Source organism: Callionymus lyra, chromosome 2 (genome assembly GCF_982586985.1).
Source record: "Callionymus lyra chromosome 2, fCalLyr1.hap1.1, whole genome shotgun sequence".
In the NCBI taxonomy this organism is placed as follows: domain Eukaryota; kingdom Metazoa; phylum Chordata; class Actinopteri; order Syngnathiformes; family Callionymidae; genus Callionymus; species Callionymus lyra.
In genome coordinates, this window is record NC_141819.1 from 6,481,165 (window position 1) to 6,501,353 (window position 20,189).

Here is a 20,189-nt window from a genome sequence, read left to right on the forward strand (position 1 = left end):
TCGCTATTACACACGCACTTATAAGTGGATGGGAAGCTGCAGAGAAAGCGTGTGTGTCTCTGTGCATGTGTGTGAGTTTGAGGGTGTGTGTGTGTGTGTGTTAAAGTTTCATGCTGCTGGAAAAGTCAACTTAGGTCAACTAGAAATCCCCAAAATCATGATTAAAAATGCTCTGAAACACACATAGAATTGTGTTGCTGCTTGGAAAGAAACAACGATGCAGTTGATGAAGTCGATGTCAGTACTTTATTTTCATTATTTTCCTTTTAATGAGGTATTATTAATATGCATTTCCTTAAAAAACCAAAACAAACAATAGAATTTAAATTAAATTAAATATGTTGTACCAGGATTTCACAGACATAAGCGGCCGATGATAAATTAAAGCAACAATATGTAATGTTGTGTTTGTAGTTTCTTCTAGTGTCAGATTATTGTAACTGCAATGTCTACGTGTATATTTTCTTATCTTATCTTATCTCGTTGAAAAAAATACTTTCATTTCTTTCGTATCAAAACTAGTTTTTAAACCCTTGCGTTATCTTTGGGTCAAGGTGACCCGAAGGCCCAAAAACAAATGTGTTTGTTGTAACCCTTGTGTTGTCTTCACCACTGCATATGTATTTATAGAAGCCAGGAAGGTCGTTCACATTGACCCAGAGACAACAAAAGGGATACCACAAACTCATTTGTTTTTTGGGCCTTCGGGTCACCTTGACCCTAAGATAACGCAAGGGTTTAAAAACATTGTTCTCATATGAAAGAACTGAAAGTCTTTTTTCAATAGATAGATAAGAAAATATTTTTGGGCATTCGGGTCACCTTGACCCAGAGATAAAGATAATTTTCTGTCTGCTTCTTTTTTTAGGGAATCCACTTCCGGCGGATGTTTTCCGCTTTTTTTTATTGCATTTACATCCCTTCACCGATGACAAACAGGTAAGAAAAAAAGAACAACAGCCACAGGGTATAATAGTAATTGTGTTCATCCTGTGGTGAAGTATCCATTGTCCAACTACACAGTCTTGACTACGAGTAGTGAGTAATATTTGTATTATTTACAAAGATTTAATCTGTGGATTCATGGTTTATAATTTACTTCTTCAGTTTAAACTCTACGCTACCAGTGCAGCTTCTAGTTACTGCCAAGAGCTTGTGATAAAAACATCACTGTTGCAAGGGAAAAACTGCCTCTGGGAGGCAGAAACCTTGAAAGGACCAGACTCAAGACAGGCAGTCTCCTTCACCACTGATCAGGCAGATTGCAAATGTATATAATCCACAGGAAAAGAGACTCGAGTGGGTGGAGAAGATAACAGAGGAGAGCCGTAAGAAACACAGCAGAAGCCTGGCTGTATTTATTCGTAGAACCATGGTTACGTCAGGTAACCCGGGGTTCTCTCTTCTCCATAGAAGAGAAGCTGGTGAAGGTTTTTGACGTCTTTATGGAAAACCGTGTCCACGACCTTTGACCAGCTGCTCTCGGTGTCGACGGTCTCTTTGAATCTCGGCCAAGATTCCACTTCTGTAGCCATTAGCTACGATTGCATCGAGGATCGTAGCAGGCCGTGGCTGGAATGAGACCAAACACGAGTTCAGCCTCTTTCTCAGGACAATATTAGGCACTGATGGAACTGAACCGCTAGAGATGTCGTCACGAACGCTTGGATAAAAACACAAAAACAAACCATAGCTAAGTTTCAAACAGATTCTGATCTTCATGAGTCACTTTCGACTGATTTCAGAGACATTTTACTCAGTTTGGAACGACAAATACATCATTAAGTCGGTGGAAAAATAAACACAGAGAGACAAAGAAACCTTTGTTTATTTAAAGGTATCAACTTTTCTTGTGCCGGTACAAAAAACTACTGAGTTACATGTTTTTTTAAAAAAAAAAACTTCCTCAACAGCATAAATGAACGAAGCAACAATACGACGTTATATGAAGATACATGTGACGCTGGAGCAGATGTTCACACGACTGGCAGTGACACAGCTTTTGTAGATCCTTTCGTGTGTTCCTGACCGACTCCTTATCTTATCTTAAATTACTGTCGTCCTACTGGTCAGACTTTTTTTTACGGAGAAGCATCTGAACTGAAGCCAAGGCTCGTAGAAAAACACTGGAGCCGACGACTGTGTACAAAAAATACAATAAATAAAAGTCCGACATATTGGACTTCTCTTCTTCGATACTTGATTGTATGGAGATATACGTGTGTGCGTGTGCGTGTGTGTGTTTCTGTGTGTGTGTGTGTGTGTGTGTGTGTGTGTGTGTGTGTGTTCGTGTGTGTATCAGGTGATCTGCAGCTGCAGGTCACTCTTGTCATCGTCCAAGTCACTGGTCGGACTGTCAGGATTCTCCGATCCAAACCGAGACGCTCGCATCGACCCAAAGAGACTCGGACTCTGATGCTGCCGTCGAAGTCTGAAAAAAAATAAAAATAAAATGAATAAACACAGAATCAGAGGTGAGAGTACTTATAGCGCACTACATTTTCACACACTACTCATTTTGAATTTTGAAGAAAAATAGATTTAATCCATTTTTGAATAAGGCTCTAAACATAAATAAAGGAAAAGTTAAAGGGCAGTTGATACGTTTTCGTTGCATTACAAAGTGCTTTTATTGCATCAAAGGCATTTCACACTATTTAGATGAATTAAGATTATATCAGGTATAAATATCAATTTGTTTGGTTTAATTTGAGCTAAATTCATTTATAAATGTCAGAGAAACTAAACTACTATGTTTCGTTTCCATTCTTGTTGCTTAATAAAAGCATCTGATCAACAAATGTTGTATTTATGGTCAATAAATAAGAAATAATAAAATAATAAATAAGAAGAAAATGTTGTTTTTTATGAGCAATCGTCTGTGTTGCTGTGTTATAATTGGAAAAACAATTTCCCGAAGGAGACCTCCAGAGGGATCAATAAAGTTCTATCCATCCATCCATCCATCCATCCATCCATCCATCTATCATTCTTACATCCATCCATCCATCATTCTTACATCCATCTATCTATACATCCATCCATCCATCTATCTATATATCCATCTATATATACATCCATCCATCTATCTATCTATATATCCATCCATCCATCTATCATTCTTCCATCCTTTCATCCATCTATCTATATATCCATCCATCAATCTATCATTCTTCCATCCATCCATCCATCTATCCATCTATACATCCATCCATCCACCCATCCACCCATCCACCCATCTATACATCCATCGATCTTTCCATCCATCCATCCATCCATTTATCTAAACATCCATCTATACATCCATCCATCCATCTATACATCCAACTATCCATCCATCCATCTATCTATATATCCATCTATACATCCATCCATCCACCCATCTATACATCCATCCATCTTTCCATCCATCCATCCATTTATCTAAACATCCATCTATACATCCATCTATACATCCATCCATCCATCTATACATCCAACTATCCATCCATCCATCCATCTATCTATCTATATATCCATCCATCCATCTATCATTCTTTCATCCATCCATCCCTCCATCCATCTATCCATCTATACATCCATCCATCCATCTATACATCTATACATCCATCTATCATTCTTACATCCATCTATCTATACATCCATCCATCTATCATTCTTACATCCATCTATCTATACATCCATCCATCCATCCATCATTCTTACATCCATCTATCTATACATCCATCCATCCATCTATCTATATATCCATCCATATATCCATCCATCTATATATACATCCATCCATCCATCTATATATACATCCATCCATCCATCCATCTATATATACATCCATCCATCCATCTATCTATCTATATATCCATCCATCCATCTATCATTCTTCCATCCATCTATCATTCTTCCATCCATCCATCCATCCATCTATCTATACATCCATCCATCCATCTATCATTCTTCCATCCATCCATCCATCCCTCCATCCATCTATACATCCATCCATCCACCCATCTATACATCCATCCATCCATCCATCCATTTATCTAAACATCCATCCATCCATCCATCTATCTATATATCCATCTATACATCCATCCATCCACCCATCTATACATCCATTTATCTAAACATCCATCTATACATCCATCCATCCATCTATACATCCAACTATCCATCCATCCATCCATCTATCTATATATCCATCCATCCATCTATCATTCTTCCATCCATCCATCCCTCCATCCATCTATCCATCTATCATTCTTCCATCCATCCATCCCTCCATCCATCTATCCATCTATACATCCATCCATCCATCCATCCATCTATACATCCATTCATCTTTACATCCATCTTTCCATCCATCCATTCATCTAAACATCCATCTATACATCCATCCATCCATCCATCCATCCAATAAAGCATTTGGAATCTGATCAAAGTTTAAAGTTAAAGTTGTTTCTATTAATTTACGATAATTCACGACAATAATAGTTACAAAATTGACGACTAAATATAATTAGTGCTCATTAATGACCATGAAGAGACTCAAATCTATTGTTAAAGTTTAAAAAAAAGTGTTGTTTGTCTCACCGTGACTGCAAGTGTTCCAACTGCACCTGCAGGTTCTCCGTTTGCTCGACCTGCTCGTCCAGAGATCTCTGCAGCTTCCTGCTCTGGTTGTGAGAATCGTCCAGCTGGTTGAAAACACACCAGGGTTTAGTTCCCACACACACACACACACACCCCCACACACACACAATCACACACACACACCTCGTCTTCCGCTTGTCCCAGCTCCTTCTTCAGCTCGTCCACTCGCAGACGCAGCTTCTTGACTTCCGCCTCGTGACTCTCCACCCGGCGTATGGCGTGGAGCAGCTCGGCCATCTTCTCCTGGTGCTGCTTCTTCAGCTTGGAGTGGATGTGACGCAGGTCGGCCAGTTCCTGGAAGATCAGAGACCAGAGAGTCGAGGACGCTTCTCTTTTTGTCTGTCTGTCTGTCTGTCTGTCTGTCTGTCTGTCTGTCTGTCTGTCTGTCTGTCTGTCTGTCTTTTCGTCTTGTCTTTTTTTCTTGTCTGTCTGTCTTTTTGTCTGTCTGTCTTTTTGTCTTGACTTTTCTTTTTGTCTTGTCTTTATGTCTGTCTGTCTTTTTTTCTTGTCTTTATGTCTGTCTGTCTTTTTTTCTTGTCTTTATGTCTTTTTGTCTGTCTGTCTATTTTTCTTGTCTTTATGTCTGTCTGTCTTTTTGTAAGTCTGTCTTTTTGTCTGTCTGTCTTTTTGTCTTGTCTTTATGTCTGTCTGTCTTTTTTTCTTGTCTTTATGTCTTTTATTCTGTCTGTCTTTTTGTCTGTCTGTCTATTTTTCTTGTCTTTATGTCTGTCTGTCTTTTTGTAAGTCTGTCTTTTTGTCTGTCTGTCTTTTTGTCCATCTGTCTTTTTGTCTTGTCTCTATGTCTGTCTGTCTTTTTTTCTTGTCTTTATGTCTTTTATTCTGTCTGTCTTTTTGTCTGTCTGTCTATTTTTCTTGTCTTTATGTCTGTCTGTCTTTTTGTAAGTCTGTCTTTTTGTCTGTCTGTCTTTTTGTCCGTCTGTCTTTTTTTCTTGTCTTTATGTCTGTCTGTCTTTTTTTCTTGTCTTTATGTCTTTTTGTCTGTCTGTCTTTTTGTCTGTCTGTCTATTTTTCTTGTGTTTATGTCTGTCTGTCTTTTTGTAAGTCTGTCTTTTTGTCTGTCTGACTTTTTGTCCGTCTGTCTTTTTGTCTGTCTGTCTTTTTGTCTGTCTGTCTTTTTGTCTGTCTGTCTTTTTGTCTGTCTGTCTTTTTGTCTTGTCTTTTTGTCTGTCTGACTTTTTGTCCGTCTGTCTTTTTGTCCGTCTGTCTTTTTGTCTGTCTGTCTGTCTGTCTGTCTGTCTGTCTGTCCTCACCTTGTTCTTCTCAAACAGCTCAGTCTGGATGGCCTTGAGGTCCGTGTCCAAGGCGGAGGTTGCTTGTCTTCTCTTCTTGGCCAGCTGCTCCACCAGGTCTTCGTTCTGAGCCTTCAGCTTCTTGTTGTCTCGCTCGAGGGCCAGCTTCTCCGTCTCCAGTCGTTCTCTGCGACCCCACTCGGCGGCGTTCTCCACCTGCAGCCGCTCCATCTGAAGAACAGTTGGTCAGAGATCCAACTCCGTTTTTGATAGATTAACCAAACATCTTCACCTCGCCTCGTAGTTCGGCCAGTTTCTTGTCCATGCTGGTGCGAGCGCCGAGTTCGTTCTCCAGGTCGTCGCACACGCGGCCCAGTTCATCCTGGTGCATCTCCTTCAGGAGGTTGAGCTGCGAGGGAGACGCATAAGGAAGAAGATACAGGAAGTTGAATGTGTCGCACGACAAATGCAAAAACAAGAAGGATGTGTCTCGCCTGCAGTTCATACAAAACTCTGCAGCCAGAATTCTGAGCCGCTCTAGTAGAAGAACTCACATTTCTCCTTCAAACTCTTCACTGGCTTCCAGTTTCTTTCAGGATCATTTTAAAATTCTGGATCTTACTTTCAGATCTATTCATGGTCAGACCTTCCATCAGTGATCTGATCCAGACTTACACCCCAGCTCGGGCTCTGAGGTCTGTGGATCAGAATCTACTGATGGTTCCTGAACTTCAGGACCAGAGGAGAGAAATCCTTTCAGACTGTTGCTCATAAGCTTTGGAACCATCTCTGTGTTTGATGATCTACTGACTCCTTCAAGAACCATCTGTGTTTGATGATCTACTGACTCCTTCAAGAAACATCTGTGTTTGATGATCTACTGACTCCTTCAAGAAACATCTGTGTTTGATGATCTACTGACTCCTTCAAGAAACATCTGTGTTTGATGATCTACTGACTCCTTCAAGAAACATCTGTGTTTGATGATCTACTGACTCCTTCAAGAAACATCTGTGTTTGATGATCTACTGACTCCTTCAAGAAACATCTCTGTGTTTGATGATCTACTGACTCCTTCAAGAAACATCTGTGTTTGATGATCTACTGACTCCTTCAAGAAACATCTGTGTTTGATGATCTACTGACTCCTTCAAGAAACATCTCTGTGTTTGATGATCTACTGACTCCTTCAAGAAACATCTGTGTTTGATGATCTACTGACTCCTTCAAGAAACATCTGTGTTTGATGATCTACTGACTCCTTCAAGAAACATCTGTGTTTGATGATCTACTGACTCCTTCAAGAAACATCTCTGTGTTTGATGATCTACTGACTCCTTCAAGAAACATCTGTGTTTGATGATCTACTGACTCCTTCAAGAAACATCTGTGTTTGATGATCTACTGACTCCTTCAAGAAACATCTCTGTGTTTGATGATCTACTGACTCCTTCAAGAAACATCTGTGTTTGATGATCTACTGACTCCTTCAAGAAACATCTGTGTTTGATGATCTACTGACTCCTTCAAGAAACATCTGTGTTTGATGATCTACTGACTCCTTCAAGAAACATCTCTGTGTTTGATGATCTACTGACTCCTTCAAGAACCATCTGTGTTTGATGATCTACTGACTCCTTCAAGAAACATCTGTGTTTGATGATCTACTGACTCCTTCAAGAAACATCTCTGTGTTTGATGATCTACTGACTCCTTCAAGAAACATCTGTGTTTGATGATCTACTGACTCCTTCAAGAAACATCTGTGTTTGATGATCTACTGACTCCTTCAAGAAACATCTGTGTTTGATGATCTACTGACTCCTTCAAGAAACATCTGTGTTTGATGATCTACTGACTCCTTCAAGAAACATCGGTGTTTGATGATCTACTGACTCCTTCAAGAAACATCTCTGTGTTTGATGATCTACTGACTCCTTCAAGAAACATCTGTGTTTGATGATCTACTGACTCCTTCAAGAAACATCTGTGTTTGATGATCTACTGACTCCTTCAAGAAACATCTGTGTTTGATGATCTACTGACTCCTTCAAGAAACATCTGTGTTTGATGATATACTGACTCCTTCAAGAAACATCTGTGTTTGATGATCTACTGACTCCTTCAAGAAACATCTCAAGACACTTTTATTTGAGCTTTTTCTTAATTTCCTTGTTGCTGCTGTGTTTGTCTTGTGTGTCTCGATCTTTCAAAGTATATATTTTAACTGTGTTTTGTTTTTGATTGTTCAAGCGCTTTGTGACCCTGGTCTAGAAACATCTTCACAAATGATTACTTACTCAAATCAACTCAAGATCACATATGAAGAAAACAATTCTCCTTTTATTTTATTTTTTTGATTAACTGATAATTATTAACTGTTTTTGATACATTTAAAAACTGCTGTAAAGATTTTTTTATTTATTTTATATATTTCTTCATCTTCATCCAAAAAGCTTTTTTATTCCATCTCCTCGTGTCAACACGTGTATGTGTGTATGTGCGTGTGTGTGTGTGTGTGTGTGTGTGTGTGTGTGTGTGTTCACGGAAATAAAAAAATGAACTTTTTTTCTTTCTTGACATGCCTCTTGTTGAACCTTTCCTGTCGTGACGTAACGTTTTTGTCTGTGAAAAGTGTAATTTAACGTCTACCAATAGTATTTTATTCTGAAAACTGACTGAATAGACTTTACTTTTATAACTAGTTTCCTGCCCCAACAATCTTGTCTGCAGCAGTGCGGAACTGATGCAAGGAAAATAGGATTAAATCCTAGTTTAAACAAACTTGGAGCGAGTCCATATGATTTCAGGTGCTAACTGGCATTTCTTGAAAGCTAGTTTGATAAAGAATGAAAGGACAGGTGTATTGGATCGAGTGGAGACCCATCATCATCAGTGTCTCACCTGTTTGAGGACTTCTTGTCGGCTCTTGCTGAGTTCCTCGTACTTCTGTTTCCTCTGGTTGATGTCAGACTCCAGCCTCTCGATGCTCTTGGTCAGAGCCAGCTTGTCTCTGGAAAGAATAGTCAGATTAGAACCCGCTGAGAAGACGGTCGATGCACCCGAGACCCTCGTCCACACGGACGTCCCACGACATTTGTCTGAATCAGAAAATAACCCGAGTGATATTTCAGTTCACAAACAGATGTTGATTTTTGTGGTTAAGAAAAAAAGAATCAAGTTACAGATCCATTATTAATAAAGGCCATTATTTCCGCTGTCATTGCTTTTACAGATTGCAGATTACAGAAGTTAAAGACGCCTCAATTGTCCACTCTATGTCGTAACAAACTGATTATATTCTATTGTTATTATCATTATCCTGTGTGGAAAACTCAGAATAATAAAAATACATTTCTAGGAAATAAAAACAAATAGATTTTTGAGGATTTACTAGATGTAAATAAATATTTGTCGTTACAAATACAGCAATAATTAAACGTGGTGATTATTGTAAAATCACATGTTCTATTGCTAATTGTATATTTACAAAAGTAATGAGTTTAAATTTAGTGAATTCAGCTTTTGTGACGCAAACACCAGAGCAGACGTCATCTGCTGCTGCGGCTCTTTGGCGCCACTCAGCGGTCATATGAAGAAGTGCACAGAGAAATGATCTCAACCCCGTGTCTACACTTTACATGAGAACTAACAAACTTGTAAATAAGTTTCTCTTCCTGCGATGAATAAAAGAAGATGCGTTTGAATGCTCTTACTCTCTCTCCTTCAGCAGAACTTTCTGGGACTCGTCCAGACGCAGCTGCAGGGCGTTGAGTTTCCCCGAATCCTCTATCGTGTTCATGTCGTCCAGCAGTTGACCGCCGCGTACCTGCCGGATCACACCTGATGATGAATGTGACATAGTTGGATTCACACTGCTGCCGCCCGTCTGACCCGCCCCCGGAACTGCGACCGACCCGATGACTGAAGAACGAGTGCTGGACGACACCAGGTGAATTATATCTAGATGTTCTTTGCTTCTTCTTCTAACCCCTCGTAATGACTCGTCTGCAATAATGAACCGACTAGAATCTGATTTTCTCAACACACTCACCATATTCGACCTCGTCTTGGTGACACGTCAAAGAAAAGCCGATAAAAACAAGACCTCTCTGAACCCCGGGACGAGGTTCGACATCAGTTAGAATTAGAAAAATGCAAAAGACAGGTTAGGTTCTTCTCCAAATCAGCACATGTATTAAAAGAAAATATAATTAAAAATAATCCATTTTTATTGCGTTCACCGTAATGAAGATAAGAGCCAAAGATGCAGTTGAAAAACGAACGTGATGTCTGGTTCATCGGCTTATGATCAACAACCATTTGTTCATTTGTTGTCGACTAATAGACTAATGTTTAATTATTGACGTTAAACCTTGAAAAGCTTTTAAATTGAATTAATCTGCTTCTATTAAGACGCTTTGTGATGTTTAAGCATCAATTATTGATGCATTTCTAATTGTAAATAAATTAAATTAATAGAAACATTGTGTTATTTATATTGTATAAGAAATTGTTGTAAATTTGCTTTGATGTTGTATTAAAACAACAGCACTTGACTCTTTGTCAAATGATTGATTGACTATGACGATGACGATGACGATGACGATGACGATGACGATGATGATTTGTAAATATTGTAAAAAGGCCCGACCAGGGACAGGAGTTGAAAATTAACACAAGCTATAAATTAATTGAATGCATCGTCCCTGACTATTAAATTAATAAATAAAATAAATGAATAGAATGGCTTAACTTTAATGTGAGAAAATGTTTTATGACATTCAAAACTATTTATTTTGCTGAATCAAGGAAGTTATTTTGTTCATTTGATTAAATACTGTGTTTATCAAACATGTGATCTTATAATGTGTGGGCAGGACCAGAGCTTCTGTAGTATTCCTCGCAGGATGTCAGTGGTAATATTTGATGTAACTACACAAATACGCCACTAGATGTAGCTGAAGTTAAAGTTTTCCCTATTTGACCAGAGTTATTGCTCTTAGTGCAACAAACCTTTTTGTCTATAACTTTAAAAAGAACAGATTACTCTGACAATAAGCCCAACATTACATAAGGGAAAAATATAAACTTTAATATGTTAAAATACTTGCTATACTGATCCATCAACTCTGGGAGTTTGAATCATCCAAGACACAGTTGTTTGTGTTTCCTGTGATGAACTCTGCTGCAGACAAACATCCATAAGAAGCAACACTAATGAATCAACCATGACAGCACACTAGCGTGGTAACAGCATCACGATGTGGGAAAGCGGGTTCAACTCGGACATGAATCAGAAATGCTGTGAATGCAGGATGAGGCCCTTTAAACTACAATAACTAGATATTTGTACCGTTTTTCCCGCACTATTAGGCGCACCGGATTATAAGGCCCACTTCAAAAAATGGACTGTTTTAGAAGTGTTTTCATAAATAGTTTGCACCGGATTATAAGGCGCATAGAATAAAAGATAGAGTCAAAACTTTATGCTAAAGCTGTGCTAAAAGGAATGTCAACAAAACAGTCAGATAAAGTTGAAACTTTATTAAAGCGTTCAGTGCGCAGCAGAAAAGTTGAGCGCGTGTATGACAGCTAGAGTGGTTAAGCGTGCAGCTGAGTGATTTTGAGTGTACAACAACCAAGACACACTCGCTCAAACCGGTGGCAGTAATCTTACTCCATATACGTCTGCCATGATGTGACGTGCGTTGTAAATACCACCCTGTGATGACACAATGACATGGGTGTACAACAACCAAGACACACTCGCTTAAACCGGTGGCAGTAATCTTACTCCATAGACGTCTGCCATGATGTGACGTGAGTCGTAAATACCACCCCATGATGACACAATGACGTGAGTGTACAACAACCAAGACACACTCGCTCAAACCAGTGGCAGTAATCTTACTCCATAGACGTCTGCCATGATGTGACGTGCGTCGTAAATACCACCCTGTGATGACACAAATGACGTGGGTGTACAACAACCAAGACACACTCGCTCAAACCGGAGGCAGTAATCTTACTCCATAGCTGTCTGCCATGATGTGACGTGAGTCGTAAATACCACCCCGTGATGACACAATGACGTGAGTGTACAACAACCAAGACACACTCGCTCAAACCAGTGGCAGTAATCTTACTCCATAGACGTCTGCCATGATGTGACGTGCGTCGTAAATACCACCCTGTGATGACACAAATGACGTGGGTGCACAACAACCAAGACACACTCGCTCAAACCGGAGGCAGTAATCTTACTCCATAGCTGTCTGCCATGATGTGACGTGAGTCGCAAATCCCACCCCGTGATGACACAATGACGTAATCCTGCCCACGGCGTGTCGGCTCAGAGTCATGAAAGTGTTTGTAAACAAGTCTCCCACCAAGTAATGTTCATATACAAGGGCGCTCCGGATTATAAAGGAGCATTGTTTTTTATTTCCAGAAAATTAAAGGCTTTAAAGTACACCTTATAGTGAGGAAAATATGGTAAGTGTTTTCAACCTGTTCAACCAACTGATCTTGAATACAAGAACTCACCTTCTTTTCTACTTCAAGGTCGAGCTCAGGAGATCCATGTCGTCTCTGCTCGGCCAGGTTCGATTGACAGTGTGCGTCCGAGGAACCCGTCGGAGACCAGCAGTCCAACGTCGGAGAATGCGAGGAAGATGCGATGCCGGGCAGATGCGAGGGCGATGAGGAAGTGGAGGCGGGGTGAGTCGCGGGTTCACCGCGGACGAGCGAGGCTTCCTGGCGTAGCGTCTCGTTCTCCGAGGCGAGCTCTTGGCGTTCTCGGCGGACGCCGCTGAGCTCCTTCGTCAGGCTGTCCAGCCTCTGCCTCAGTTGCCGGATGTCGTCGCGGGCGCGGTTCCGTTCCGCACGGACCTGGCAAGCGTAGAGTTTCATAAGAGCATTGATCCATGTCGCAGCTGAATGGCTCACCTTGCTCCACTTCTCCCTCCAGTTGGCCGTGCAGTCAGACCACCATCTCATGGTCTTCTCCATCTGAGCGGCTCTGGCTCTGGCCTCCTCCAGCTCCCTGAGCCTCAGCTCCTCCCTGCTCTCCCAGTCGGCTCCCGCGCCCTCTCCCATCACCCCCAGGGCGCCCAGTCCAAACCCGCCGATACCTGGCGACAGCAGCAGCGGCGGGCTCGGGCTGGGGGTCTCTCCGGTGGGACTGGGGGTGTAGGTGACGCTGTCGGAAGAGCAGATCCTCCTGTCTGACCCCAGACCCAGGCTGCACAGGAGGCTCCCGGAGGGTGACTTGCCCATCTCTGACAGCTGAGAGCTGGGGTTGTGGTTCATGCTGTTGGAGTGTAGACCAGGTGGGAGGAAGAAGGTGCCTGGACCGGGAACAGAAGAGCAACAGGATTAACTCGGAGTTCAATCAAGAGACATGCATCAGATCTGAAGTTGCAGTATTGTCAGAATCATGTGGGTGTTGTGCAACTTTATAGGGGTGTAGCAGGAATCTGGGGATACAATACGACATATAGTGATAGTGTAGTAACAAGTATAGATGTGTAGTATTGTCCAGTACTTGACGCTGGTGTTGTGATGGTGTAGTAACAAGTATATATGAGTAGTATTGTCCAGTACTTGACTCTGGTGTCGTGATAGTGTAGTAACAAGGATATATGTGTAGTATTGTCCAGTACTTGACTCTGGTGTTGTGATAGTGTAGTAACAAGTATATATGTGTAGTATTGTCCAGTACTTGACTCTGGTGTTGTGATAGTGTAGTAACAAGTATACATGTGTAGTATTGTCCAGTACTTGATTCTGGTGTTGTGATAGTGTAGTAACAAGGATATATGTGTAGTATTGTACAGTACTTGACGCTGGTGTTGTGATGGTGTAGTAACAAGTATATATTTGTAGTATTGTCCAGTACTTGACTCTGGTGTTGTGATAGTGTAGTAACAAGGATATATGTGTAGTATTGTACAGTACTTGACGCTGGTGTTGTGATAGTGTAGTAACAAGAATATATGTGTAGTATTGTCCAGTACTTGACGCTGGTGTTGTGATAGTGTAGTAACAAGTATATATGTGTAGTATTGTCCAGTACTTGACGCTGGTGTTGTGATAGTGTAGTAACAAGGATATATGTGTAGTATTGTCCAGTACTTGACTCTGGTGTTGTGATAGTGTAGTAACAAGGATATATGTGTAGTATTGTCCAGTACTTGACTCTGGTGTTGTAGTATATACAGACCACATGACTCTTGACGAAGTCGTAACTGCTTTAGTTAGTTTTCAAGCCAAACTATGTCCAAACATCAGTTTTAAAAGCTGCTGGACTCACTGTATCCTCTCGTCCTCAGTCTCGCAGGATTACAGTGTTCCTGTAGCCGAGGATTCACACCGCATGTCTTTGCGTAAATTGTAAAATGAAATTAATAATAAAATAAATTGAAATTAGTTAAGTTAAGTTAAAAAAGCTAAAAATGGATTAAGCAAATTTAAAAGATAAATTAATGAATTGTTTTATACATATACAGATCCATATAAAAGCTTAAAATATTAACGTTTTTATTTAATTTTCGGACCATTACTACTGTTTGGTCGTTAGAAACGAGCAGTGGGTATTTGAATGTTTTTTGTTTCTCCTTTTGAACCAGGAGGGCAAAGACGAGTGAGCCCTGAACGTGACTTATGCGAGTAGAAAATGTAGACACAACCTTTTAATTAACTTCCGGAATGTATTGTCATTTTTCAGAGTATCGTGAGGAGACAAAACAACATGACAACGACTTCAAAACCACTTCAAAACCCGCCTCTTATCATCCATGTTCGCTATATTCTCTCTAGATTATAGGGTTATTAACATAGTCTCCAATGGTTGCTATGATTTTACATCATCACACAATAAATACTGAACTTGTATAGTGAGTTGTAAAAGTTTGTTTTCATTCAATCTTGATGCTTCAACCTTGTCCGACAACGCCTCAGTCAAATAAACCATTAACCATGACCTGCTCTAGTCTTTTGATCACGGTTTTGGAATCCAAAGGTATTTCAAATTAAATGTGTGTTTAATATGGTTTTCACCAGACCTGCAGTGCTATGTTACATTCTCTCATTTGATTTGTTATTGAAAATCACAGTTTTAACAATGTTTGAATGTGTTTAAATTGCATCTGTATGGTCACCGTCAGTGTCTAGAAGGGGCCTTTAAAGACATATATTGTTACTACATCTTAATGCAGGGGATGAAGTCAATATTCAACAGTGATTGATTTTTTTGAGTTCAGGAAAGATGCGTTATTCAGATCAATGGATGCAACAATTTGTCTCATTTTATCAAAGAAATGTAGGCTTTTGTCTGGAATCGTTAATAATACGTTGATTCTTGTATCAAATGTTGTGTTGGTGGAACTACACAATGATTCATTGATTGTGTATAGTGAAAAATGTGTAAACCTCTCCCCACAAAACACACCCTGGTCTGCAATTGCAACATTGGATAATAATAATAATAATAATAATAATAATATCTATTTGATTGTTTGTTAGAAATTCCCTCACGTTCTGTTACTTTACTTTTAGATTAGTAACAACAGTTTCATAAATGTTTTACTTGATTTTAAGTTCTTAAAGCCCTTTTATATAGTAGAAGCCACCGCCTTATATTGTGGTATTACCACATACTTTCTTACTACATAACAGGTGTGGAAGAACTTACGTGCAATATTATTAAAGCGCATTAACAAGAATCCAAAGATACAATAAATATAACGATAGCACGATAGATTTCAATACAGTAAGACAAACAACATATGTGTAGTATTGAGTACTTGACTCTGGTGTTGTGATAGTGTAGTAACAAGTATATATGTGTAGTATTGTCCAGTACTTGACTCTGGTGTTGTGATAGTGTAGTAACAAGTATACAGTATATGTGTAGTATTGTCCAGTACTTGACTCTGGTGTTGTGATAGTGTAGTAACAAGTATATATGTGTAGTATTGTCGAGTACTTGACTCTAGTGTTGTGATAGTGTAGTAACAAGGATATATGTGTAGTATTGTCGAGTACTTGACTCTAGTGTTGTGATAGTGTAGTAACAAGTATATATGTGTAGTATTGTCCAGAACTTGACTTTGGTGTTGTGATAGTGTAGTAACAAGGAAATATGTGTAGTATTGTCCAGTACTTGACTCTGGTGTTGTAGTATTTACAGACCACATGACTCTTGACGAAGTCGTAACTACTTTCATTTGTTTTAAAAACTGAAAATGGATGTTACTTTTAAAATTGGAGTTGGCTGTATCCTCTCATCCACAGTCATTGCCGGGATTTCACCGTTTCTTTAGCTGCGGAGTACGTGGTGACTGCTGCCATCTAGTGGCCGGCTGTTTAATTTCACACATGATGAATGAAAATAGGTATGTCAATTTTTTATTATTTTTATTTAAATAAAATTGTTTTTAACTTTAAACTTGAGAATATACAGAATAGAATAATAATTAAAGTACATTTTAAAACCAAAATAAATAAATAAACATTTATATTTTGTTCTTATAAGGTTATATTTTTCTTCAAATTATTATATTTTCCAATTTAACGTTAATGAATTTATTCAAAAGTATTAACATCATTATAACTTTGTTTAGCAAGCGTCCCAATGATACCAACCATTATTTTAAAAGCAGGTAAATAGTTAGTATTGTTAGACATTTTAAAAGTTATTGTTGAACACGAAGCTCACACCTAAAATACTGAAACCAACTTATTATTGGGTTTGTTTCCGGGCCTATGGGTCACCTTGACCCACGAGTTAACACAAGGATTAAGGAGGTTGAACAGAAATAAGTGAATTTCCACCAGTTTCAATAATCAATAACTCTGTTAATATTTATCACAGGAAAATGATAATAACTTTTAACGACTCATATCACTGGAATCGATTATATGATTCAATAAATCTTTAAAACTTTACACACTAAATACAGACATGTATACGTTTTAGTGCATTATGGGGTTCAGACTGGAACATATATGGAATACTGGGTATTTATGATTATAACAGATGTGGAAATAAATCATTTAAAAAATGTGAAAATATGATTATTTCAGGCTTTTGGAATAAAATATCGCTTTCAAGAAATAATAATAATAATAGTACTTCCAGGAATTGCTCACTGAAAACTCAACACAACCCAAAACTTGCGAGTATTGTTACTGGGAAATACTTTTCCTGGAAATAAATCTGAACTACACAACTATTTTGTGTGTTTACACAGAGAAATCTAAGGGCCTATTGAAACACTTGTTTTTCTTATCTTTCTTTAACACGTCAAGGTGAAAAGTAAACACAAACTAAAGTGTGTGTTCAGTGTGTGTGTGTGTGTGTGACAACAAAAGCTCTGGCACGTACCGAGGGGGAAGCCCGGAGTGAGCACCGTTACTCCTGCTGCGGACGGATGTCGCTGCGGCACCGAGGACACTTCCTCCCCGCTGGGCTCCACGAATATGTCCGTTGATCTGTTATCTCTGCCGCGGATGTTCGCTCCGAACTCCCGACGAGAATCACCGCCCGAGCCGAGGGGGGATGGTGGGGACGCTCGCAACACGTATGGGGGAAACCCTCGCGACCAATCACCCGGTTGGATGCCAAGACCCCCGGCTCTCGCTGGCCAATGAGCGCGAGGATTGTTCAAACAGTCCTGCGTGCTGATTGGCTGATCAAATTAGCACTTCCCTGTCATGGAGTCGAAAGTCTGAAGAGGTGGAATGTGACTTTTTTTTTTTTCTTTTTTTTTTTAAACAATGGAATTCGAGTGAACTGTTACGATGGCTTTGATGACACATTGAAGTCGACTGACGATACACATTTTACTTCAGTTCCAAAGTATTTTTTAAAGTGTTAACTTCATAGTTTGGACGGGAAACACAAATCAGTTTCATCAACTTGTTATTTCCGGTTGAAATTTCTGGCTGACCGGACGTTCCTCCATAACTTAGAGTTTATTTATTTATTTTTAAATATTTGATGTTATACTTATTATTTCAACAATTTTAAACGAAATTGAAAAAACAACAAGGTAAACTTAGACATTTGCAGCTAGATGTGGACAAAACTGAAACTTTGGTTATTGATGATGATAAGGTTCCAGGGTTGAGTCAGTACTTGGGTGACTTAGGCCAGTCTGTCAAACTGAGCCTGAGAAACCTGGGTGTTGTATTTGACAAAAACATGTCTCTAGTTCAACACTGCAGAAAACTGACCAGAAACTGTTTCAAGTGAGAAAAATCTCTGAACTAAAATGTTGTCACAACATGATCTGGATCTTATAATCCATGTATTTGTATCTTCTCTTCTGGACTATTGCAACAGTTTGTTTTCATTTCTTAACAAGAAGGATCTTGTCTCGCCTGCAGTTGATTCAGAACTCGAGAATTCTGCAACCAGGATTCTGAGCCGCTCTAGTAGAAGAACTCACATTTCTCCGATCCTTAAAACTCTTCACTGGCTGCCAGTTTCTTTCAGGATCAACTTTAAAATTCTGGTTCTTACTTTCAGATCTATTCATGGTCAGACCTTCCATCAGTGATCTGATCCAGACTTACACTCCAGCTCGGGCTCTGAGGTCTGTGGATCAGAATCTACTGATGGTTCCTGAACACGCTTCAGGACCAGAGGAGACTGTTTCTCCTAAGCTTTGGAACCATCTCTGTTTGATGATCTACTGACTCCTTCAAGAAACATCTGTGTTTGATGATCTACTGACTCCTTCAAGAAACATCTGTGTTTGATGATCTACTGACTCCTTCAAGAAACATCTGTGTTTGATGATCTACTGACTCCTTCAAGAAACATCTGTGTTTGATGATCTACTGACTCCTTCAAGAAACATCTGTGTTTGATGATCTACTGACTCCTTCAAGAAACATCTGTGTTTGATGATCTACTGACTCCTTCAAGAAACATCTTAAGACACTTTTATTTGTGCTTTTCCTTGATTCTCTGAGACTCCTGTGTTTGTCTCAGTGTTGTCTTGACCTTTTAAAGTATATTTTTTTATTGGGTATTGTTTTGATTGTTTAAGCGCTTTGTGACCCTGGTCTAGAAAAGCGCTATACAAATTGTTCTTAATTACATTAATTTTAATCATCGAAAGAGTTTATGCAATAACGTAACCACATATTTTTTTACTTTGATAAAATAAAATAAAAACTGTTTAAAACTGGCCCCACATTCTTGTGCTGAAAGATGTCTTCACTATCTTCACCTACATAATGGTCCAATGCTGTGGATGCATTTACATCTACCTTCCCTTCAGAGATTCTAAGTAAGTAAGTAATTTGTATTTATATATTGTGATGCCACAGTTGTACTAGTTTATACTACATTTATGAAGTTTTAAGGATTTTTTTATTTGTATATTTTTGTCAGTATTGCCACTAACTTTGTTCTTCACACCCTGACACACCTGTTCTGTATCTAATAGTTGCTAATTTTGGGGACCTTTAATTAATTTGTCGTTAAAATCGAATAGTTATGTGTATATGCACAAACTTTGTGTACAAGAATAATTTTCTCCGAGTATATCATAAACTGTACTGTTCTAACAAAAATAATAAAATGGCTTATAAATGTGACGGCATTACAAAAAAACAAAAATCTTTTTCCTGATCTGATAATAATGCAATAACAGTATTTTACAATGGTGCAAAAGATAAGTAGCAGATTTGCAGTTACATCGCTCTGACACAGGAGGGAGCCAGAAACAATATTTTCTTCTCTTTTTTTCCATTGCTGTTTTACTATTTACTGTATTTATTGAAGTATAATCTGAGAAAATAGTGTCTATTTTTTCCCACTTTTAAGCTCCAAAAAAAAAAGTTGATTACATTAATAACAAAAGTAATATTTTGGAAGATAACGTGAAACTCTCCTGACATGTAGTAAAAGTTTTTCCTCTCAAGACACAGACCATGACCATGTTTTACACTTATTCCTCTATAAAGTTGCTCGGGAAATCTGGGCGAACGAGAGGTTACGAGAGTCCATTATGACGTAATAATGGCTTCACTCCTCCTCCAGCCAGTTATAATCATGCCCTGCTTCGTTTATACAACAAGACCCTTGGAGTTGGAGACTTCCAGGATTGACGACGTGAAGTCACAAACCTTCATGCTGGACCAATCACAGCCGAGTGGGTGTGGTAATGGTCAACAAGATTTAATCTCCACAAAAATGTTTTCAGTACAAACAGAAATATATTGATGAGTACAATAGAGCCCCGCTTTGATTATACAATGAGTCCCTTG

The 20,189-nt window shown here is 39.1% G+C and overlaps 1 protein-coding gene across 1 annotated transcript; it reads right to left on the reverse strand.

Moving 5' to 3' along the window:
- Positions 1-1,810: 1,810 nt before the first annotated feature.
- On the reverse strand, positions 1,811-17,480 carry ccdc102a (coiled-coil domain containing 102A). The gene is made up of 10 exons (XM_087783322.1): positions 17,293-17,480; positions 12,852-13,252; positions 12,450-12,794; positions 9,617-9,729; positions 8,805-8,913; positions 6,193-6,309; positions 5,922-6,131; positions 4,774-4,944; positions 4,591-4,694; positions 1,811-2,431 (listed from the first exon to the last, which is right to left on the reverse strand). The coding sequence occupies exons 2-10, from the start codon at positions 13,212-13,214 to the stop codon at positions 2,299-2,301; spliced, it is 1,665 nt and encodes a 554-aa protein (XP_087639448.1). The 5' UTR covers positions 13,215-13,252; positions 17,293-17,480; the 3' UTR covers positions 1,811-2,298.
- Positions 17,481-20,189: the final 2,709 nt, after the last annotated feature.